General features: G+C 66.7%; 3 protein-coding genes across 7 annotated transcripts; 2 read left to right on the forward strand and 1 right to left on the reverse strand.

Moving 5' to 3' along the window:
• Positions 1–582: 582 nt before the first annotated feature.
• On the forward strand, positions 583–3,278 carry LOC119149082. The gene is made up of 3 exons (XM_037389968.1): positions 583–1,070; positions 1,635–2,215; positions 2,299–3,278. Exons 1-3 carry the CDS (start codon positions 880–882, stop codon positions 2,664–2,666), a joined length of 1,140 nt encoding a protein of 379 aa, XP_037245865.1. The 5' UTR covers positions 583–879; the 3' UTR covers positions 2,667–3,278.
• Positions 3,279–3,409: 131 nt separating this feature from the next.
• Positions 3,410–15,338, reverse strand: IMPDH1 (inosine monophosphate dehydrogenase 1). Of its 4 annotated transcripts, none has more exons than XM_037389964.1 (16): positions 15,027–15,338; positions 11,920–12,018; positions 11,500–11,548; positions 10,883–10,984; positions 10,492–10,566; positions 10,206–10,412; positions 9,289–9,376; positions 8,785–8,984; positions 7,954–8,044; positions 7,360–7,455; positions 7,127–7,270; positions 6,762–6,906; positions 6,536–6,679; positions 6,357–6,440; positions 4,237–4,253; positions 3,410–3,970 (listed from the first exon to the last, which is right to left on the reverse strand). In XM_037389964.1, exons 1-16 carry the CDS (start codon positions 15,152–15,154, stop codon positions 3,873–3,875), a joined length of 1,767 nt encoding a protein of 588 aa, XP_037245861.1. In that variant the 5' UTR covers positions 15,155–15,338; the 3' UTR covers positions 3,410–3,872. The 4 variants fall into 4 exon arrangements, with proteins under 4 accessions (XP_037245861.1, XP_037245864.1, XP_037245863.1 ...); XM_037389967.1 differs by lacking the exon at positions 15,027–15,338 and adding an exon at positions 13,186–13,270; XM_037389966.1 differs by lacking the exon at positions 4,237–4,253 and having other exon boundaries at positions 15,027–15,337.
• LOC119149083 lies at positions 13,201–14,186 on the forward strand. 2 transcript variants are annotated; one of them, XM_037389970.1, is made up of 2 exons: positions 13,201–13,393; positions 13,433–14,186. In XM_037389970.1, exons 1-2 carry the CDS (start codon positions 13,204–13,206, stop codon positions 14,161–14,163), a joined length of 921 nt encoding a protein of 306 aa, XP_037245867.1. In that variant the 5' UTR covers positions 13,201–13,203; the 3' UTR covers positions 14,164–14,186. The 2 variants fall into 2 exon arrangements, with proteins under 2 accessions (XP_037245867.1, XP_037245866.1); XM_037389969.1 differs by having other exon boundaries at positions 13,201–13,388; positions 13,428–14,186.
• Positions 15,339–17,055: the final 1,717 nt, after the last annotated feature.

The following is a 17,055-nucleotide window of genomic DNA, read 5'->3' on the forward strand; positions in this document are numbered from 1 at the left end:
TGGGTCACTTCTGCCCTGTCTGATTGTAGGCAGCCCTGCCACGGGGGCAGCATGTACACCACCAAGTGTGCCACCATGTGTGCTGGTACCCATGCCACCACCTGTGCCACTGTGTGTGCCATCTAGTGTGGCACCATGCATGCCAGTGCCCATTGCCACCACCTGTTCCACTGTGTGTGCCCCCATCTGTGCCACTGCATGTGCCATGGCATGTGCCACCCTGTGTGCCACCATGTGAGCTCCTTTGCTCTCGCACCTGGCAGTTGGGACCCCAAAGCTCCGGCTCCGGGGTGGGGGTGGGGTTTCCCCGAGGTGCTTGGGCTGAGACCCTCTGGCAGTGTGGAACCCGGTCCATTGTACACCCCTTACACACCCCTGTTACACCCTCATTGCCCCCCCCAGCCCCTCATCAGCATGCCAGAGGGAGGCACTGGGGACCACGGTGGCTCCTGGGGGAGGGCAGGGGGGGAGGGGTGTTTGTCTGTCTCCGGCGGGTGGGGCGGGGGGGGGGGTACGGGGGATATGCTGGGGAGGGGGCATGGCAGTTGTCACCAGGTCGCCACCATCCCCCAGGACCAGATAGCGGGGTTGACATAGCAGAGGGGCACGGGGAGCCGTGGGGGACCACGGGGGCCTGTCCCCATGCCACCGGGGGTGGCGCAGTGCCCGCTGGCGTTGTGTAAGGCGTTTTGTAACCGCGGCCGGGCCTAATCCCGGCGTCTGCCAGCACTGCCTGCTGTGTCCCCGCACCGGCACCGGCACCGGCACCGGCACCGGCACCCGCACCCGCACCGGCACCGGACCGGCACCCGGACCAGCACCCGCACCGGACCGGCACAGCCGGACGCTGGCACAACTGGACTCCTCCAGCTCAGCCAGATGCCTCCGCACTGCCGGACCCCCAGGCACAGGCAGAGCCCCACAGCACTGCTGGACCCCCCCGGCACACCGGACCCCCTCGGCACACCGGACCCCCCTGGCACACTGGACCCCCCACCACAGCTAGACCCCCTCACAGAGCCGGACCCTCTGATGCTGCCGGACCCCCCTGGCACAGCCAGTGACACCGGGTGAGCATGGGGAGGGGACACGGGGGTGGCGCGTGTGTGTGTGTGTGTGTGTGTGTGTGTGTCTGGGGGGAGCTGCAGGGACCTGAGTGCCCCGATGTCTCCGCAGGGGCTCAGCCCGTGCCCAGTGCCCCCAGGGTGGGGGGAGATGCCAGGGTGGGGGTGCGCGGTCCCCAGGCCAGAGGGAGGGGGGAGGGGGTCTGGGGCACACGGAGGGGGGGCACAAGGTGGGCAGGGTGTCCCCAAGTGTCTGTGGGACATGGGACATGCAAACGTCCTCACGGTGCAGGGGTCCCCTGGGGGGGGGAGGTCCCAGCCCATCTTGGGGCAGCACGTGGAGAGGAGACGACCCTACAGAGGGGGGCAGCAGGACAGGACCCCCCTGCCCCATCCCCCCAGGGTGTGGGTGCTGCCTGGCAGGACTGCAGGGTCTTCTGTCGGGGGGGGGGGGGGGGTCCCCCGTTTGGGGGGTGTTGCCCCACTTTGGGGGGCTGTCCCACGTTTGGGGGGGTGACCCACATTTGGAAGTGTCCCCCTGATGCCCACCTCCTGCCCTGTCTCCCCCAGGGAGGACGTGGGGCTGCATTGTGCCTCCCCACCACTGCCCCCTGTCACGGTGACATCCTTCTCGGGCACCATCCGCCTCTACCACAGTGCCATTGAGGGGTCCCCTCCAGCCCCCCCCGGCAGACCCCTGCTGCTGCTGCTGCCTTGGCTGGGGGCACGGGCACGGGGGCTGGCACGGTATCTGGCGCTCTACCTGCGCCACGGCATGGACGTGCTGGTGGTGGGGACAACGGTGTGCCACATCCTGTGGCCATGGCAAGGGCAGCGCCTGGCAGGGCAGCTTCTGCGGCTGCTGGACCACTGCGGAGATGGTGGCATTGGTGGTGGTGGTGGTGGCAGCAATGGTGACGGCAGTAGTGGGTGTGGTGCTGGTGGCAACGGTGGTGCTGGTGGCAGTGGTGGCTGTGGCCTGGCCACCCGCCCGCTGCTGGTGCATGCCATCTCTGCCGGTGCCTACACCTTTGCCCAGGTGCTGCTGCTCCTCCACCACCAGCCCCAGCAGTGCCAACGCCTGGCACCACGCTTCCGCGGCATCATCTACGACAGCCTGGTGACTGGTGGCTTCGGGGACATGGCGCAGGGTGAGTGTGGCTTGGGGGGGAAATACCCACTGCAGGTGCCACCGAGGACCCCCACCGGCACTGACACAGCTCTCTCCCCACAGGCATCGCTGGCACAGTGGGCACGCCGTCCCTGCGGGCCCTAGTGCGTGCCGGTGCCTGGCTGTACCTAAGGGTGCTGGGGTGCTGGGGGGGGCAGGAGTTTGAGCGGGCACGAGGCGCTTTCGCCAGCCCCCCCCTGCGCTGCCCCCTCCTCCTCTTCTACTGCCTGGATGATGGGCTAAGCCAGCCAGCAGTGCTGCGGGCGCTGCTGCAGGGCTGGCGGGCACAGGGCATCCGTGCCCATGCCTGGGGCTGGCCACACTCCCGCCATGCCGGCCACCTGCGCCAGCACCCCGCCGAGTACTGCCGCACCCTGCTCGCCTTCCTGCGCTCACTGGAGGGCCCCCCTCCCACCAAGGCCAGGCTCTAGCAGGGGCCATCCCACCCCAGGACGAACAGACGGAGTGGCACTACCAGCCCACGTGAGACCACGAGGCCACAGGGCACCACGGCTGGCTGCTGCGGTGCCAGGGTCAGAGCTGTGCCAAGGGTGCGAAGGTGTGCCATGGTGCACAAGGTCATGTCCATGGTGTGCAAACCTGTGCCATGGTGTGTAAGGCTATGCCCATGGTGTACAAAGCCATGACATGGCATGCAAGACCATGCCATTGTGTGCAAGGCCATGCCAACAGTGTGTAAACCCGTGCCATGGTGTGCAAGGCCATGCCACGGTGTGCAAACCTGTGCTACGGTGTGCTAAGCCTTACCCACAGTGCACAAGGCCATGGCATGGTGTGCAAGGCTGTGACATGGTGGGCAAGGCTGCGCCAGCGTGCAAGGACATGCCCACAGTGTGCACACCTGTGCCACAGGGTGCAATGCCATGCCACAGTGTGCAAAGGCTGTGCCTGTGGTATGCAAACCTGTCCCACGGTATTCAAGGCCGTGCCAGGGCGTGCTACCTCGTGCCCCTGGTGTGCAAACCTGTGCCACAGCGTGCAAGACCAGGCCAGTGCACAATGCTGTGCCCAAGGTGACCACGCTATCCCCAGCGTGTGTAAGGCTGTGCCACGGCATGCAAACATGTGCCATGGTGTGCTACCCCATGCTGTGCTATGCCAACATGTGCCACGGTGCTGCCTGCACAGGCAGGGAGACAGGCAGTGGCAGCACTGGATGCTCCATTACTTTATTAATACCTGGATACAGCACGGTGTCGGCCCTGGTGCCCCCCCCTCCAGCCTGCCAGGGGGGCTGGGAGGCTCCCCCAGGTGCAGGGGGCTGCTGCTGCCCCTGCATTGACCCCAAGCTGAAGGGGAAAAGGGGCAGCCCCCTCTGCACTGGCAGGGAGTCCTGATGGGAGGCGGGGGGGGCAGGGGGCAGTCCCTTCCCCTGCCCCCCCTGTAGGGGCAAAGTAGGGTCATGGCGGAGGGCAAGCAGCAGGTGCCATGCCCTACCCACCTGAGGGGTGCAGCACCCCCGGGCCCACACAAAAGTCCTGTGGTCCCAGGTAGGTGCCGGGGGGGCAGGCAGGGGGGCCCTGACAGCCCTATGGCTGGGGGGTGCCAGCGGCAGGGGCTGGCCAGGGGTCCAGCCCGTAGTGCAAAGCCAGCCCCGGCGACATCCCAGCGTGGCACTAGCGGCGGTGGTGACGAGGGGCCGCGGGGAGACCGGCCAGCTCTGGGCGGGGGGGGCCAGCGCGTGCCCCCTCCTCAGTACAGCCGCTTCTCGTAACTGTGGGGTAGAAGTGGGGGATGAGCAGTGGGGCGGGGGTCTGGGCCCCCAGACCTCATGGTTGCCCCACCCCTCCCCCCCACTGCACTGGCACCACGTCAGATCCTGGCTGGTAGATGGAGAGGTGCCCCCCCAGCACCCTGAGCCACCCCATTATCTCCACTGGGGGGCTGCAGGTCCCCCATCAATGGCAGCCCCCCCTGCCTGCCCCCCCTCCCCCATCACCTCGCAGCCCCGGTGGGAGTGGGGTGCTAGCTGGTACTTACGTGGCAGAACTGTAAAGCTATGGCAGCGGCATGGGCAGGAAAGAGAGAGAAGGTTACAAGGTCACCCTAGCCCGGCACATGGCACGGCGATCCCCCTGGCCCCCCACCCGGATGCACCAGCACCACAATCCAGCCAAGCCACCTAGCACTGGCACCATGATCCAGATGGACATCAGCACCCTGGTCTGACCCTGTGACCAGCTGCTGCACCATGCTCGGCTGAGTGTCCCAGAACCAGCACTACCTGGCACCGGCACCATGTGCTGCGCCAAGCCATCTGGCACCGGCACCGTGATCCAGCTGGACATCAGCACCATGCTCCAACCTGGTGACCTGGCACCAGCACTGCACTTGCCCAAGGCTCCTGGTACCGGCACCATCTGGCCCTGGCACCATCTGGCATCACATGCTGACCAAGTCACCAGGCTCCAGTACCACACTCTGGCAGAGCCTCCTGGCACCGGCACCACCCAGCACCAGCACTGTGCTCCGACCAAGCCAGGCTGGCGCCGGCACCATGCCATGACCAAGCCACCTGGCACCAGTAATGCACTCCAATGAGGCTGGCTGGCCACCAGCACTGGACTCCTGGCACCGGCACTGTGCTCCAACCGAGCCATCCAGCACCGGCACCACACTCTCATCAAGCTGCCCAGCACCAGCACCCCAGCTCAGTCCATGCTGAGGTGGACACTGGGCAGGTGCTGCAGCCCCACGGCTGCCGGCGAGGACATGCTGCCCTGAGCCACTGCCCGGCTTCACCCTGAAGACATCAGCAATGCCACGGTTGCTTGGGCCTACCCAACCTTGTCTGGTCATGGCTCATGGAGAACATGGCCAAGGTGGTCAACTGGCCAGCCAGCATCCTGGCCAGCCGACCAGCCAGCCAGCCAGCCAGCATCCGACCACCACCAAGCCAGCCAGCCTCTGGGCAAACTGGCCAATATCCCGGCCAAAGAAGCAGCCACCCAACCAACCAGCACCTCAACCAGCTGATCAACCACAGCCAACCAGCACCTCAACCAGCACCCAGCCAACCAGCTGGCCAATCACCAACAAACAGCAGCCTGGCCAGCCAACCAGCACCTCAACCAGCATCTTGGCCAATGAGAACCAACCACAGCCAACCAGCATCCTGGCCAGCCAACCAGTATCCCAGCCAAGCAACCAGCAGCCCCACAGGCTGACCAACCAGCAACTGGCCATGAGCCGCCACCCAACTGGCCACCCAGTGGCCAGCCAGCCAGCTCTGGTGGCTACCAGAAGCCTTGCTCCCATGCACAAACCACACCCCCTTGTGCAAGCCTTGCCTCCCCTTGGACCCCAAAGGTGCTGCAGCATCCCGGGGGGGCCCGGAGAAGAAGCCCCCAGTGCAAGGGGGTGGCACCAAGGTGGGAGGGGGGGACGTGCCAGGCAGGGCTGGGGTGGCTGTGGATGCTCATCCTCACTCTGGGGCACCCCACGGGGTGAATTAAAACAACTGCTGCAGCCACTCTGCACCCTGACTGTCACTGGGGCGGGGGGCCACAGCACTGACTCCCAGCTGCGGGTTACCCCTGGGTGAAACACCCCCACACACAGCCCCCACGCTCTGCCTGGAACCCCTGTGTCCTGGACCCTGTCATGTGCCTCAGGCTCCCCATCCCCCCAGGCTGCTCCCCTAGTCCCAGTCTGGACCAGCACCCCCAGTACCAGTGTGTTCCCACGGTGGCACAGCATAGGGGGTGACCCACAGCCGAAGGGGGCTCGGCTGAGGGTCCATCCAATGGGTTCCTACAGCCCCCAGTGTGGCCACACCAGCCCACACCCAGTGCTGGGGTAAGGGGGGGCCGGGGACCCCCAACACCCAGTGCTGGGGCAAGGAGGGACCTGCCCCCCCCAGTACCTGGGCAAAGGCAGGCCTGGGAACCTCCCATACCCCAAACTGGCTGGGTGCCCCCCCATCATACCCAGCACTGTGGTGACTGGGTGCCCCTCCATCCCTGGCACTGGTGTAACTGGGTGCCTGTCCCCAGCCCCAGGCCCTGGGGAAGGGCACATGAGCCAGATCTGACGTGGTGCCTGCCGCAGCATCCCCATGCCCCCCTGTACCGCTGTGCTCCCCCCAATCCCCCACTTACGAGTGGAGCCCATGGACCCCCCCCTCGATCTGAGCTGCCATGGTCCTCTTCTCGAACTTCAGCTCCCCCGAATACATCATGGACCTGGTGGAGGGCGGTGGCAGGGTCAGCAGGGCAGGGTGACACCCCCACCCCCCCACCCCCCCATTTCCTTGTCCCCTATGCCACCCCCAGCTCACCGGAGCACAGAGAGGCTCCTGGCCCCTATGTCCTGGCAGCCGTGCTGGATTCCCGCAATCAAATACGGGACAAATTTATGGATGGAGCCCTTGTCCTGGACGGAGCCCGACACCCCCTGCGCCACCTTCACCTTGTCACCCTCGCTGTTGGGGGGGACACAGAGCAAGGGGGTCAGGGCTGAGTGTCTGGGACCCCCCGTGCCCCCCCCCCAGCTCCATGACATACCTGAAGTAGCGTTTCTGGCTGCTGCTGCTCTTCTCCATGGCGTCCAACGAACCCATGCCCCGGTACTGCTTCAGCCGCACACCCTCTGAGAAGAAAAACTCCCCCGGTGCCTCCGTGGTGGCCGCCAGCAAGGACCCCATCATCACTGCAGGGGGACGGCCGTCACAGTCCCTGGCTGGCACCAACATGGGTGCTGGGGTGACAGCAGGGACCTCCCCAGGGTGGCAGCAGGATGGGTGCCGGGGTGACAGCAGGGACCTCCCCAGGGTGGCAGCAGGATGGGTGCTGGGGTGACAGCAGGGACCCCCATGGGTGACAGCAGGATGGGTGCTGGGTGCCCGTGCCCCCTGTGCCCCCCTGCTCACCGGTGGAGGCCCCCAGCGCCAGCGCCTTCACCACATGCCCCACGGTGCGGATGCCGCCGTCAGCGATGACGGGCACGCCGAAGCGCCGGGCATATTCAGCCACCTTGTAGACTGCAGTGCCCTGTGGCCGCCCGCACGCCATCACTGCCGGAGAGGGGTCAGCACCCGCCGGGGCGCCGTGGCGTGCCGGGGGGTCACCACACCGGGGGGGTCACCGGTACATCGCCACGCACCTTCCTGGGTGATGCAGATGGAGCCACAGCCCATGCCCACCCGCAGGGCATCCACGCCAGCGTCAATCAGGTTCTTGGCCTGGGCAGCTGTCACCACTGCGCCCCGGCGAGAGGGCACCCTCCACATCAGGCACCTGCCAGCGAGGGGTGCTCCCCCACGGGACAACCCCCCCGAGGCACCCCACTCCTGCACCCCAATACCCAGCCCCACGACACCCCAATCCTCTCCCTGTCCAGCCCCCTACCCTACGGCACTCCTATTCCTTGCCCCACAGCACCCCAGCACTCAGCCCCACAGCACCCCAGTCCTCTCCCTGCCCAGGCCCCCACCCTATGGTACCCCTATTCCCTGCCTCACAGCACCTCGATCCTCCCCCTGCCCTGCACCCCAAAGCCCTGCCCAGCTCCCCACCCCACAGCACCCCAATACCCTGCCCCACAGCACACCAATCCTCCTCCTGCCCAGCCTTCTGCCCCACAGCACACCAAATCCTCGCCCCACCCCCCAACCCTCCCCTGCTGACCCCCCAGCACTCCAGCCCCCCGTGCCCCCCGTCCACCCTCCACAGTGGGGTGCCCACAGCCCTGGCTCACCATTGCCCCCGATCACCTGCAGGTCGGGGTATTTCTGCTTGATGTAGTGGATCATGCTGATCTGGTAGATCGAATTCCCCTGGGACGAGTCCTAGGGGATACGGCATGGGGGGCACCGTATGGGGACACACTGTATGTGGGGTCACGGCATGGGGGGGGGGCGGCGTTAGGGGGTTCACACATGGCATGGGGGGCAGGGGTGTGGGGTGCCCTGGGGGGAGGATTTGGGGTGCCACAGGGTGGGGAGTAGGGCAGAGGTTTAGGGTGCAGAGCAGGGGGAGGACTGGGGTGCCACAGGGCAAGGATTTGGGGTGCTGTGGGGCAGGGAGCTGGGCAGATGGAGGATTGGGGTGCTGTGGGGCTGGGTATTGGGGTGCCATGGGGTGGCAAGCAGGGCAGGGATTTGGGGTGCCATGTGGTGGGGTACAAAGCAAGGAGAGCACTGAGGTGCTGTGGGGTAAAGAAGGATTTGGAGTGTCATGGAGTGGGGAGCCAGGCAGAGGGAGGACTGGGGTGCTATTGGGCAGGGAATAGGGGCACCTATAGAGTGGGGAGCCAGGCAAGGAGAGAACTCGGGTGTCATGGGGCACGGATTTGGGGTGCCATGAGGTGGGGAGCTGGGCAGGGAATTGGGGTGCAGGGCAGGGCAAGGATTTGGGGTGCCCGAGGTTAGAGAGCTGGGAAGGGAATTGGGGTGCTCTGGGGAGGGCACTTGGGGTGCCCTGGGGCAGGGATTTGGGATGCCATGGGGCTGGGTGCAGGAGTGGGGTGCAGCAGGGTGGGTGCCCATCCCTGGGCCCCCCACAGTCCCCTTTGCAGCCCCCCACCCACCAGCACCACCAGGTCGACGCTGGCCTGCACGAGCAGGTCCAGGCGGTACTTGTCATCCTCGCGGGTGCCAATGGCTGCCCCGCACAGCAGCTGCTTGCGGGCATCCTTGGAGGCCAGCGGGTGCTCCCGGTTCTTCTTCAGGTCCGTGCGGGCGATGATGGCCACCAGCTCGTCACTGTCATTGACGATGGGCAGCTTCCCTGGTGGGCACAGGGGGGACCCCCCAATGGGGTGACACAGAGGTGACCCCAGGGACGGGGGCACGCAGAGGTGACCCCAAGAGATGGGGATGGGGTGACACAGAAGTGACCCCAGGGATGGAAATGGGGTGACGTGGAGGTGACCCAAAGGATGGGGTAACACAAAGGTGACCCAAGGGACTGATGACGTGGAGGTAACCCCAGGGATGAGTGATGTGGATGTGACCCCAAGGGTTGGGGAAACACAGAGGTGACCCCAGGGATGGTGCCAGGGTGCTGGGCCCCACTGTGGTGGGGTTGGTACCCTTCTTGCTGCGCTGCAGGATCTCATTGGCCTCTTTGAGGGTGATGCCAGCAGGAGCCACCACCAAGTCATTGCGTTTCGTCATTACCTGTGAGGCCAGCATCACCCACGTGGGAGCTGGCAGGACCCTGGGGCCACTGCAGGCTGCTCCCACCCCAGCCATCTGGCCTTGGCCAGGCTATCCACCCCTGCATCCCACCCCACCTCATCCCATCCCACCTCTGCATTCCATCCTTGCATCCTATCACACTTAATCCCACCCCTGTGTTACACTGCTGCATCCCATCCCGCCTCATCCCATCCCATCCTGTCCCATTCCATCCCATCCCCTCCCCGCATCTCATCTCATCCCCGTGTCCCACCTCACCCTACCCCAGCTCTGTCCCATCCCATCCCCGTGTCTCACCCCATCGTACCCTTGGCCTGCATCCCACTCCCTCCCATCCCTGCATCCTGTCCAAGTCCATCCTTGATCCCACCCCACTCCGTCCCTGCACCTTCTTCCAATCCATTCCTATCCCACCCCATCCCTGTTCCCATCCCATCACCCCCGTCACCCCACCTCTTTCTGCATCCCACCCCTGCTCAATGTCTCACCAATGTCCTCCAATGCTCCCCACCCCTCCACCCCTGTCCTCCATCCCACCCTCTTCTCCCACCCGTCCTGTTCCCCATCCCAGTCCTGCATCACATCCCTGCCCCACATCCCACCCTCTTCTCCCACCCACCTCCTACCCCTGCCCCATGTCCCACCAACATCCTCCAACCTTCTCCATCCCACCTTCTCCCACTCCAGTCCTGTTACCCATCCCAGTCCTGCATCCCACCCTTGCTCCACATCCTTGTCCCACATCCTTGCCCTGCATCCCACCCATCCCACACTCCTGCCCCACATCCCCCCAACATCCCCCACACACCTCGCCCAGCCGGGTGCCGTGGTCCCTCTCAGCCAGGAAGTCGATGTCACGGGAGGTGACAATGCCCTCCAGCTTGCTGCCCATCCTGCCCGTCTGGGTGACGGGGATCCCCGAGAAGCCGTGCCGCAGCTTGGCCTCCCACACGTCCCCCACCGTCTGTGTGGGGCTCATCACCACCGGGTCCGTGATGAAGCCCTGCTCGAATTTCTGGGGAGGGGGCATGGGCAGTGCTGTGGGCAGTGGGCAGCAGGCAGGGGGGCACCATGGTGGCGGGGACCCCCCTTACCTTCACCTTGCGCACCTCGTTGGCCTGGAACTCTGGGGTGCAGTTGTGGTGGATGATGCCAATGCCGCCCATCAGCTGGGGTGGGGTCACAGGGAGGGGGTCAGTAGGTACCTGACCCTCAGTAGGGTGGGCACCCTGAGCCTGCACCCACCTGGGTACGGGCACCCACACACACTCCCATCGTGGGAATGGGCACCTCCCCCCTGCACCCACGTTCCCTCCAACCCTCCTGGGGTGCCCTCCTCCCGCACTGTGCGGGGCCTGCAGCCCCCAAGTTCCCCTGCCCCTATGTCCCCCCTGCCCCACCCCCAGGGCTCCAACTCCCCCTGCACCCACATGGAACTGGGCACCCTCCACCCCGGGGTGCGCCCCCTGGGTGTCCCCCACTCACAGCCATGGCGATGGCCATGTCGGCCTCTGTGACTGTGTCCATGGGGGAGGAGATGAGGGGGGTCTTCAGGGTGATCTTGCGGGTCAGCGCCGAGGTCAGGTCCTGGGGGGAGCACAGACCCTTCTCCCTTCTGGCCCCCCTCAGCAGGGTGGGGGGAGCCCCTTGCCTCCCAGTCTCACCCTACCCCACCAGCTGGGACCACTCCCTGTGCCCCCCAGCCCTGCCCAGGCCCTGTCCCTCCCCCCCCGGGGGCCCATGGATGTTCCAGAAGTTCCCCCCCCCTGCCATTGCTCAGCTGTGGGGTGCAGCCCCCCTGCCACACCCCCAAAACCCCATGGTGATCCCAGACCACATCCTGCCATCACCCCAGGGGGAGGCATGGGGACATCATGCTAAGAGGGGACACCTGGACATCACCCTGGTGAAGAGGGACAGGGACATCACCCCAACACACACACACACACAGGGCTGTTACCCTGGGAGGCACAGGGATGTCACCCTGGGGTGGGACATGGGGGCATCACCCTGTGGGGGGACAACAGGGACATCACCCCATGGGGATGGGACACTGAGATATCACCCTGGGGGGGTCCCAGACCAAGGCGGCCAGGACTCACCACCTCATCTGCTGTGAAGTCGATGAAGCCAGGGAGGATGAGGAAGTCACTGCAGAGGAGATGAAGGGAAGGGGGAGGCACCATGGCTGGGACCCCTCCCCAGCAGACCACAACCCCCCAGACACGTGTCCCCCAGCCCCCACAAAGTGACACTGTCCCCGCAGGGGGTGGGTGCCACATCCCAGGGGAGGTCCCCTGGGGACAACGGTGCCCAGGGACCCTGATCCCACGAAGGCCACAGGGCCGAGGTGGGGGCACCCCAAGTGGACCCCCGGGACCACAGTGCCCAGGGTGCCCCAGCCCCATCCAGCCACGCTGGGTGCTGGGCTGAGAGCACCCCACTGGGATGGGGTGGGGGATGCCCCCCCAGGTTTGGAGTATCTGGGGGTGCTGGAAGGGTCGGGGGGGGTCCACACATACTTGTAGGTGAGGCCATCGGAGGTGGCGAAGAGCTGCTGGGCAGTAAGCCCGTCCTCGGGCACGTAGCCGGTGCCCCCGCTGATCAGGTAGTCGGCCATGCTGCAGGACAGGGGGTGGCACCGGGACCCCCCTGCCGCCAGCGGGAGCCCCCCACCGGGACCCCCCATCCGTACCACGCCGCCCCCCGCCGCGGCACCGGGACCCCTCCCGCGAACCCCCACCTGGGCTGCCAGGCCGGTGCCGGGGGGGGGCGGGGGGGGGTCCCGGGGCAGGGGGGGGTCCCAGGGCGGGAGGCGCGTTGCGGTGCCGGTGCCCGCAGCGGCCACGGCGCAGGGCGGGGCAGGGGCGGGGCCGGGGCGAGGCTGCCCGGGAGGAGGAGCCAGAGCCGGGACCGGCCGCCGCAGCCCCCCCCCCCCGCTCCCAGCCTGCCCCAGCGCCTCCCAGTACCCCCCCGCCACCGCCCAGCGGCCCCACTACCAGCCCCCAGCGCCTCCCAGTAACCCTGCCCGCATCCCCAGTGCCCTCCCGCTACCCCTCGCCCCCTCCCCCCGCCGCACAGCGAGACCACCCCTCTCACTCCTCTCCCTGCCGCCCGCTCCCCCACGTCCCCCAGTAACTTCCAGGAACGCCCCATTACAGCCCCCCCATCCCTAGGAGCCTCCATCACCCCCCCCCCCGCTCCCCCTCCACCTCCCAGTACCCCCCCACTGCTGCCTCGTCATCCTTCAGTATTCCCCCAGTACCCCCCCACTGCTGCCCCTCCACCTCCCAGTAACCCCCCCAGGACTCCCCAACGCTGCCTTACCATTACCCCGTGGCCCCCCCATGCCCCAGTACCCCCCACTGCTGTCTCCCCGTGCCCCAGTAACACCCCAGTACCCCTCACCCACTACTCAGTAGCCCCCCATGCCTCAAGAACCTCCCAGTAACTCCCCAGTGCTGCCTCATCATCCCCCAATAACCTCCCAGTACCCCCCCCCCCCGCTTCGCCCCTAGGCCCCAGTAACCTCCCAGTCCCCCCTCCACTGCCGCCTCCTCACTACCCTACCTCCTCCATCTCCCAGTAACTCCACACTCCGGTCCCCCCCTCTCCCAGTAACCCCCCCCCCACTCCTGCTCCTCCATTTCACGGTAACCCCCCAGTATCCCCCCAATGCTGTCCTCCACGTCCCAGGAACCCCTCAGTATCCCCCCAATGCTGCCTCCTCACGTCCCAGTAACCTCCCATTACCTCCCCAGTAACTCCCCCCGCGCCCCACCCGGTACCTGGGCTCCCCCTCGCCCATGGCGCTGAGCGCCGGGGCGGGGCGGGGCAGGGGGCGGGGCAGACTCCATGGCCCCGCCCACGGCCCCGCCCTGCGCCAGCCCCGCGTGTGTGCAAGCACCGTGCGCGCGCGCCCCGTGTCTGGGTGCCTTCCCCTTGCCTGGGTGAGCCCCCGGCTTCACATGTGGGGGGCCCCTTTCTCTGGGTGCCCTCCTCTGGTTTGGATGCCGCCCCCGTTTTCTGGGTGCCCCTTTTGTTCTAGTGTGCCCCCCCGATTTGTGGGTACACCCCGGTATTTTGAGTGCACCATCGGTTTTGGGATACCTCTCCTTTTTTTGGGTGCCGCCCCTTGCTTTTGGGTGCACCCCTTTGCCTTGGGTGCCCTTCCTTTTTTTGGGTGCCCATCCTTTTCTTGGGTGCACCCCCTTTTCTTGACTGCCCATCCTTCCTTTTGGGTGCACCCCTTTGCCTTGGGTGCCCCCCCCCCCCCAGCTTTACCTTTGGGTTGCTGTGCCTTTTTCGGGGTTCTGCCCCTTTTTTCAGACACACCCCGTTTTCTTGGGTACCCATCCTTGCTTTTGGCTGCCCCCCCCCCCCCCCAGCTTTACCTTTGGGTGCCCGTGTTTGTTTTGGGTCCCCCCCCTTTCTCTGGGTGCTCCCCCTTTTGTTGGGGTGCCCCCTTTTCTTCAGGGGAAGGGCTGCATCGCTCCCTTCAGGGGCTGCCCCCTCCCTCGGGTGCGCCGCGCCCTTCCAGCTGCATCCAGCACCCCACACCACGCATACGCTGCCGCGGGACCCACCACCCACTGGGTGCCCGCAGGTGTCGGTGCCCACAGTGCTTCGTTACCCTCCGGCTAACAAGGCCCTGCGGGACGCAGGCAGCAAAACAGCTCCTGCCTGCAGCCCCCCGGGGATGGCACCCTGCCTGCAGGCCCTGGGGATGCTTCCCCACCCCAAGAGGGTGCTGGTACCCACTGTGACCCCCCGGACCAGCTGCAGGCAGGGCACAGGCAGGGTGCAGGCAGGGTGCAGGCAGCAGGATTAGCGCTGCCTGCTCCCTGCCTGCTCTAATCCGCCCCCGCGGTGCAGCAGGCAAGGTCAGGGCTGCGGCCAGGCACGCCAGTGTACACACGTGTGCAAGGCTGGGCATGCCAAGGCACACACGTGTGCAAGGTTGGGCATGCCAAGGCACACACGTGTGCAAGGAAGACACACTAGGGCACACACGTGTGTGATGCTGGGCACGCCAGGGCACACACACGTCCAATGCTGGGCACACCAGGGCACACACATGTGCGAGGCCCTCCCCTCTCAGCACTTGCTCCCACGGCACAGACCCCACGGCCCCCCACCGGTGGCACAGCCCCACCCCCCAATCGCTCCTCCCCAGTACCTGCCCCCCACGGCCCCTTACCCACGGCCCAGGCCCCGTAAACCGCACCCCCTCGGCACAGGACCCCCACGGCACCACCCCACGAATGGCACAGCCCCCCTCAAGTCCCCCTCCGGCACTACCCTCCTGCCCCCCACACACACCCCCCCCAGCACTCTCCCCCCACGGCCCCCTACCCACGGCACAGCTCCCCCAAGTCACAACCCCTCGGCACAGCTTCTCCCCCCGGCACCACCCCGACGCGTGGCACGCCCGCCCCCCCCCGGTCCCCCTCCAGCATTACCCCCCCCCACTACAACCCCTCCAGCACTTGCCCCCCACGGCCCCGTAGCCACGGCACATCCCCCCCACGGCACTACCCCTACGCGTGGCACAGCTCTCCCCTCCCCCTAGCCCCCCCCCAGCACTCGACCCCCCCGCCCACCCCACTTTCCCCCCCTCCGGCCCCACCTGCCCTCCTGGCCGGCCCGCAGGAGCCGCGCGCTGCAGCGCTGCGCCACTGTCTCGTAACCGTGTCCCGCGTGGGGGACCCCGGCGGCCGGGGGGGACCTCGCCGGAGGCTCGGGGGGCGCCTCCATGGGGCGGGGGTCAGGTCGCGGGTGGGCGAGGGGGGCACACGGGGGGTGCTCGGGGATGTGGTCTCGGGGGTGCACGTGGGGTGCCCGTGGGTGCGGGGGCCGGCGAGGCCCGGCCGCTCCGGTTGCTCCTTCCCCGGGTGCCCGGGGCGGGAGGGGGGGGGGTGGCCACGCCCCCTCTGCCCCGCCCACCCCCGGGTGGGGGCTGGACACGGCCCGGGGGAAACTGAGGCACCGGGTGGGTGGGGGCGGGGAGGCCTGGGGATGGTCGGTCCCTGGCGGGGTGCGGGGCGGGGGGGGCTGTGTCCCCCCCCCCCCCCCCCTCCCCCGGGCCTTTCCCAGCCGTGGCAGCTGTCGGGGATTAGAGCGGCCGGGGGATTAGCGGGGCTGCCCGGCTATTTACTGCCCGGGGGAGAGGTGGGTGTGCGAGTGTGCAAGGTGGGAAGGGGGTGCAGGGCGGGAGGGAATTGCCCTGGCGTGGAAGAGGGTGTGCAAGGTGAGTGTGCAAGGTGGGAGGGGGTGTGCAAGGGAAAAGGGGAGGGTGCAAGGTGGGAGGAGATTGCACAGAGTAGGTGGCAGGTGTGCAAGGTAGGAGGTAGGTGTGCTAGGCAGGGAGTGAGTGTGCAAGGTGGGAGGTGGGTGCAAGGCGGGAGGGAATTGCTCAGGGCAGAACAGGGGGTGCAAGGCAGGCACTGGGCGTGCAAGTGCAAAGGGGAGTGTGCAGGACAGGCAGTGGTGGGGGGTGCAAGGGAGGAGGGGATTGAATGGAGTGGAGGTAGGTGTGCAAGGGGGGTGGTGCAACATGGGCAGGAATTTCCTGGGGCAGAAGGGGGTGTGCAAGGTGGGAGGGGGGTTGCAAGTAAAAAGGGGAGCATGTGGGGTGGGGAGGAGTATGCAAGGCGGGAAGTGAGTGTGCAAGGTGGGAAGCAAGTGTGCAAGGGAAAAGGGGAGTATGCCAGGTAGGAGGTGGGGGGTGCAAGGCGGGTGGGGATTGCACAGGGTGGGAGGTGGGTGTGCAAAGTGGAATAGAACTGAATGGGGTGGAAGGGGTGTAGGAGGTGAGTGTCCAAGGTGGAGGGGGTGTGCAAGGGAAAAGGGGAGTGTGTGTGTGTGGGGTGCAAGGTGGGAAGTGAGTGCGCAAAGGAAACGAGAAGTGTGTGAGGCAGGAGGGGATGCACAGAGTGGGAGGCAGGTGTGCAAGGCAGGAAGGGCTGTGCCAGGCACAGGGCCGTGAGTGGCCCTTGTGCTCCCACTGCACCCTAGTGCTTCCAGGGCTCCCAGTGCTTCCAGCACAGGTGGTCCCCAGTGTCAGGAGGTGTGCCCACCCCTGGGTGAACACAGGCATGTTTCACCCACACGTGCATATTCGCACACCTGGGTGTGTCACCCGTGGGTGCCCCCCAGCACAGGGTGGGTGCCGGGTCCTGGTGGGGTGACAGTGATGGTGACCCCGGAGATTAGTGACAAACAGCCACACAAGCCTCTTAGCAAGGGCCGCCCACGGCCACTCACAGCCCTGGGGTCACGGGTTGGGGGAATGGGGACCCCACCCAGGGGACACCAGCAACCCCTGACCCCTGTGCCTGAGGACCTCAGGGACCTCAGCAAGAGCCCCATGGCAACCCCACCCCATGCACGGGACAGCGACCCCATGGCACTCCAGGGACACCCATGGCACACAGGGACCCTTGTGGCAGCCAGGGACACCCATGGCATGCTGGTACCTTCATAGTACCCAGTGGACTCCTGTGGCACCCAGGGGGACCCCAAGGCTCTCTACACCCCAGGGACCCAGCACTCAAAGCCCATGACACCCCCACCCCATGCACGGGACAAGAACCCCATGGCAACACCAAGGACCCCCATGGTGCTTAGGGACCCTTGTGGCAGCCAGCGGACACCCA

Source organism: Falco rusticolus, chromosome 5, assembly GCF_015220075.1.
Source record: "Falco rusticolus isolate bFalRus1 chromosome 5, bFalRus1.pri, whole genome shotgun sequence".
Taxonomy (NCBI): Eukaryota; Metazoa; Chordata; class Aves; order Falconiformes; family Falconidae; genus Falco; species Falco rusticolus.

Coding starts and splice junctions, on each gene's coding strand:
- LOC119149082 (XM_037389968.1), top strand. CDS start 880: ATGCCTCCGCACTGCCGGACCCCCAGGCACAGGCAGAGCCCCACAGCA. Junction 1,071..1,634: donor GGCACAGCCAGTGACACCGG/GTGAGCATGGGG, acceptor TGTCTCCCCCAG/GGAGGACGTGGGGCTGCATT. Junction 2,216..2,298: donor CTTCGGGGACATGGCGCAGG/GTGAGTGTGGCT, acceptor CTCTCCCCACAG/GCATCGCTGGCACAGTGGGC.
- LOC119149083 (XM_037389970.1), top strand. CDS start 13,204: ATGGCGCTGAGCGCCGGGGCGGGGCGGGGCAGGGGGCGGGGCAGACTC. Junction 13,394..13,432: donor GGCCCCTTTCTCTGGGTGCC/CTCCTCTGGTTT, acceptor TTTCTGGGTGCC/CCTTTTGTTCTAGTGTGCCC.
- IMPDH1 (XM_037389964.1), bottom strand. CDS start 15,154: ATGGAGGCGCCCCCCGAGCCTCCGGCGAGGTCCCCCCCGGCCGCCGGG. Junction 6,907..7,126: donor GGCGCTGGGGGCCTCCACCG/GTGAGCAGGGGG, acceptor GTCCCCCTGCAG/TGATGATGGGGTCCTTGCTG. Junction 6,441..6,535: donor AGGAGCCTCTCTGTGCTCCG/GTGAGCTGGGGG, acceptor GCCCTCCACCAG/GTCCATGATGTATTCGGGGG.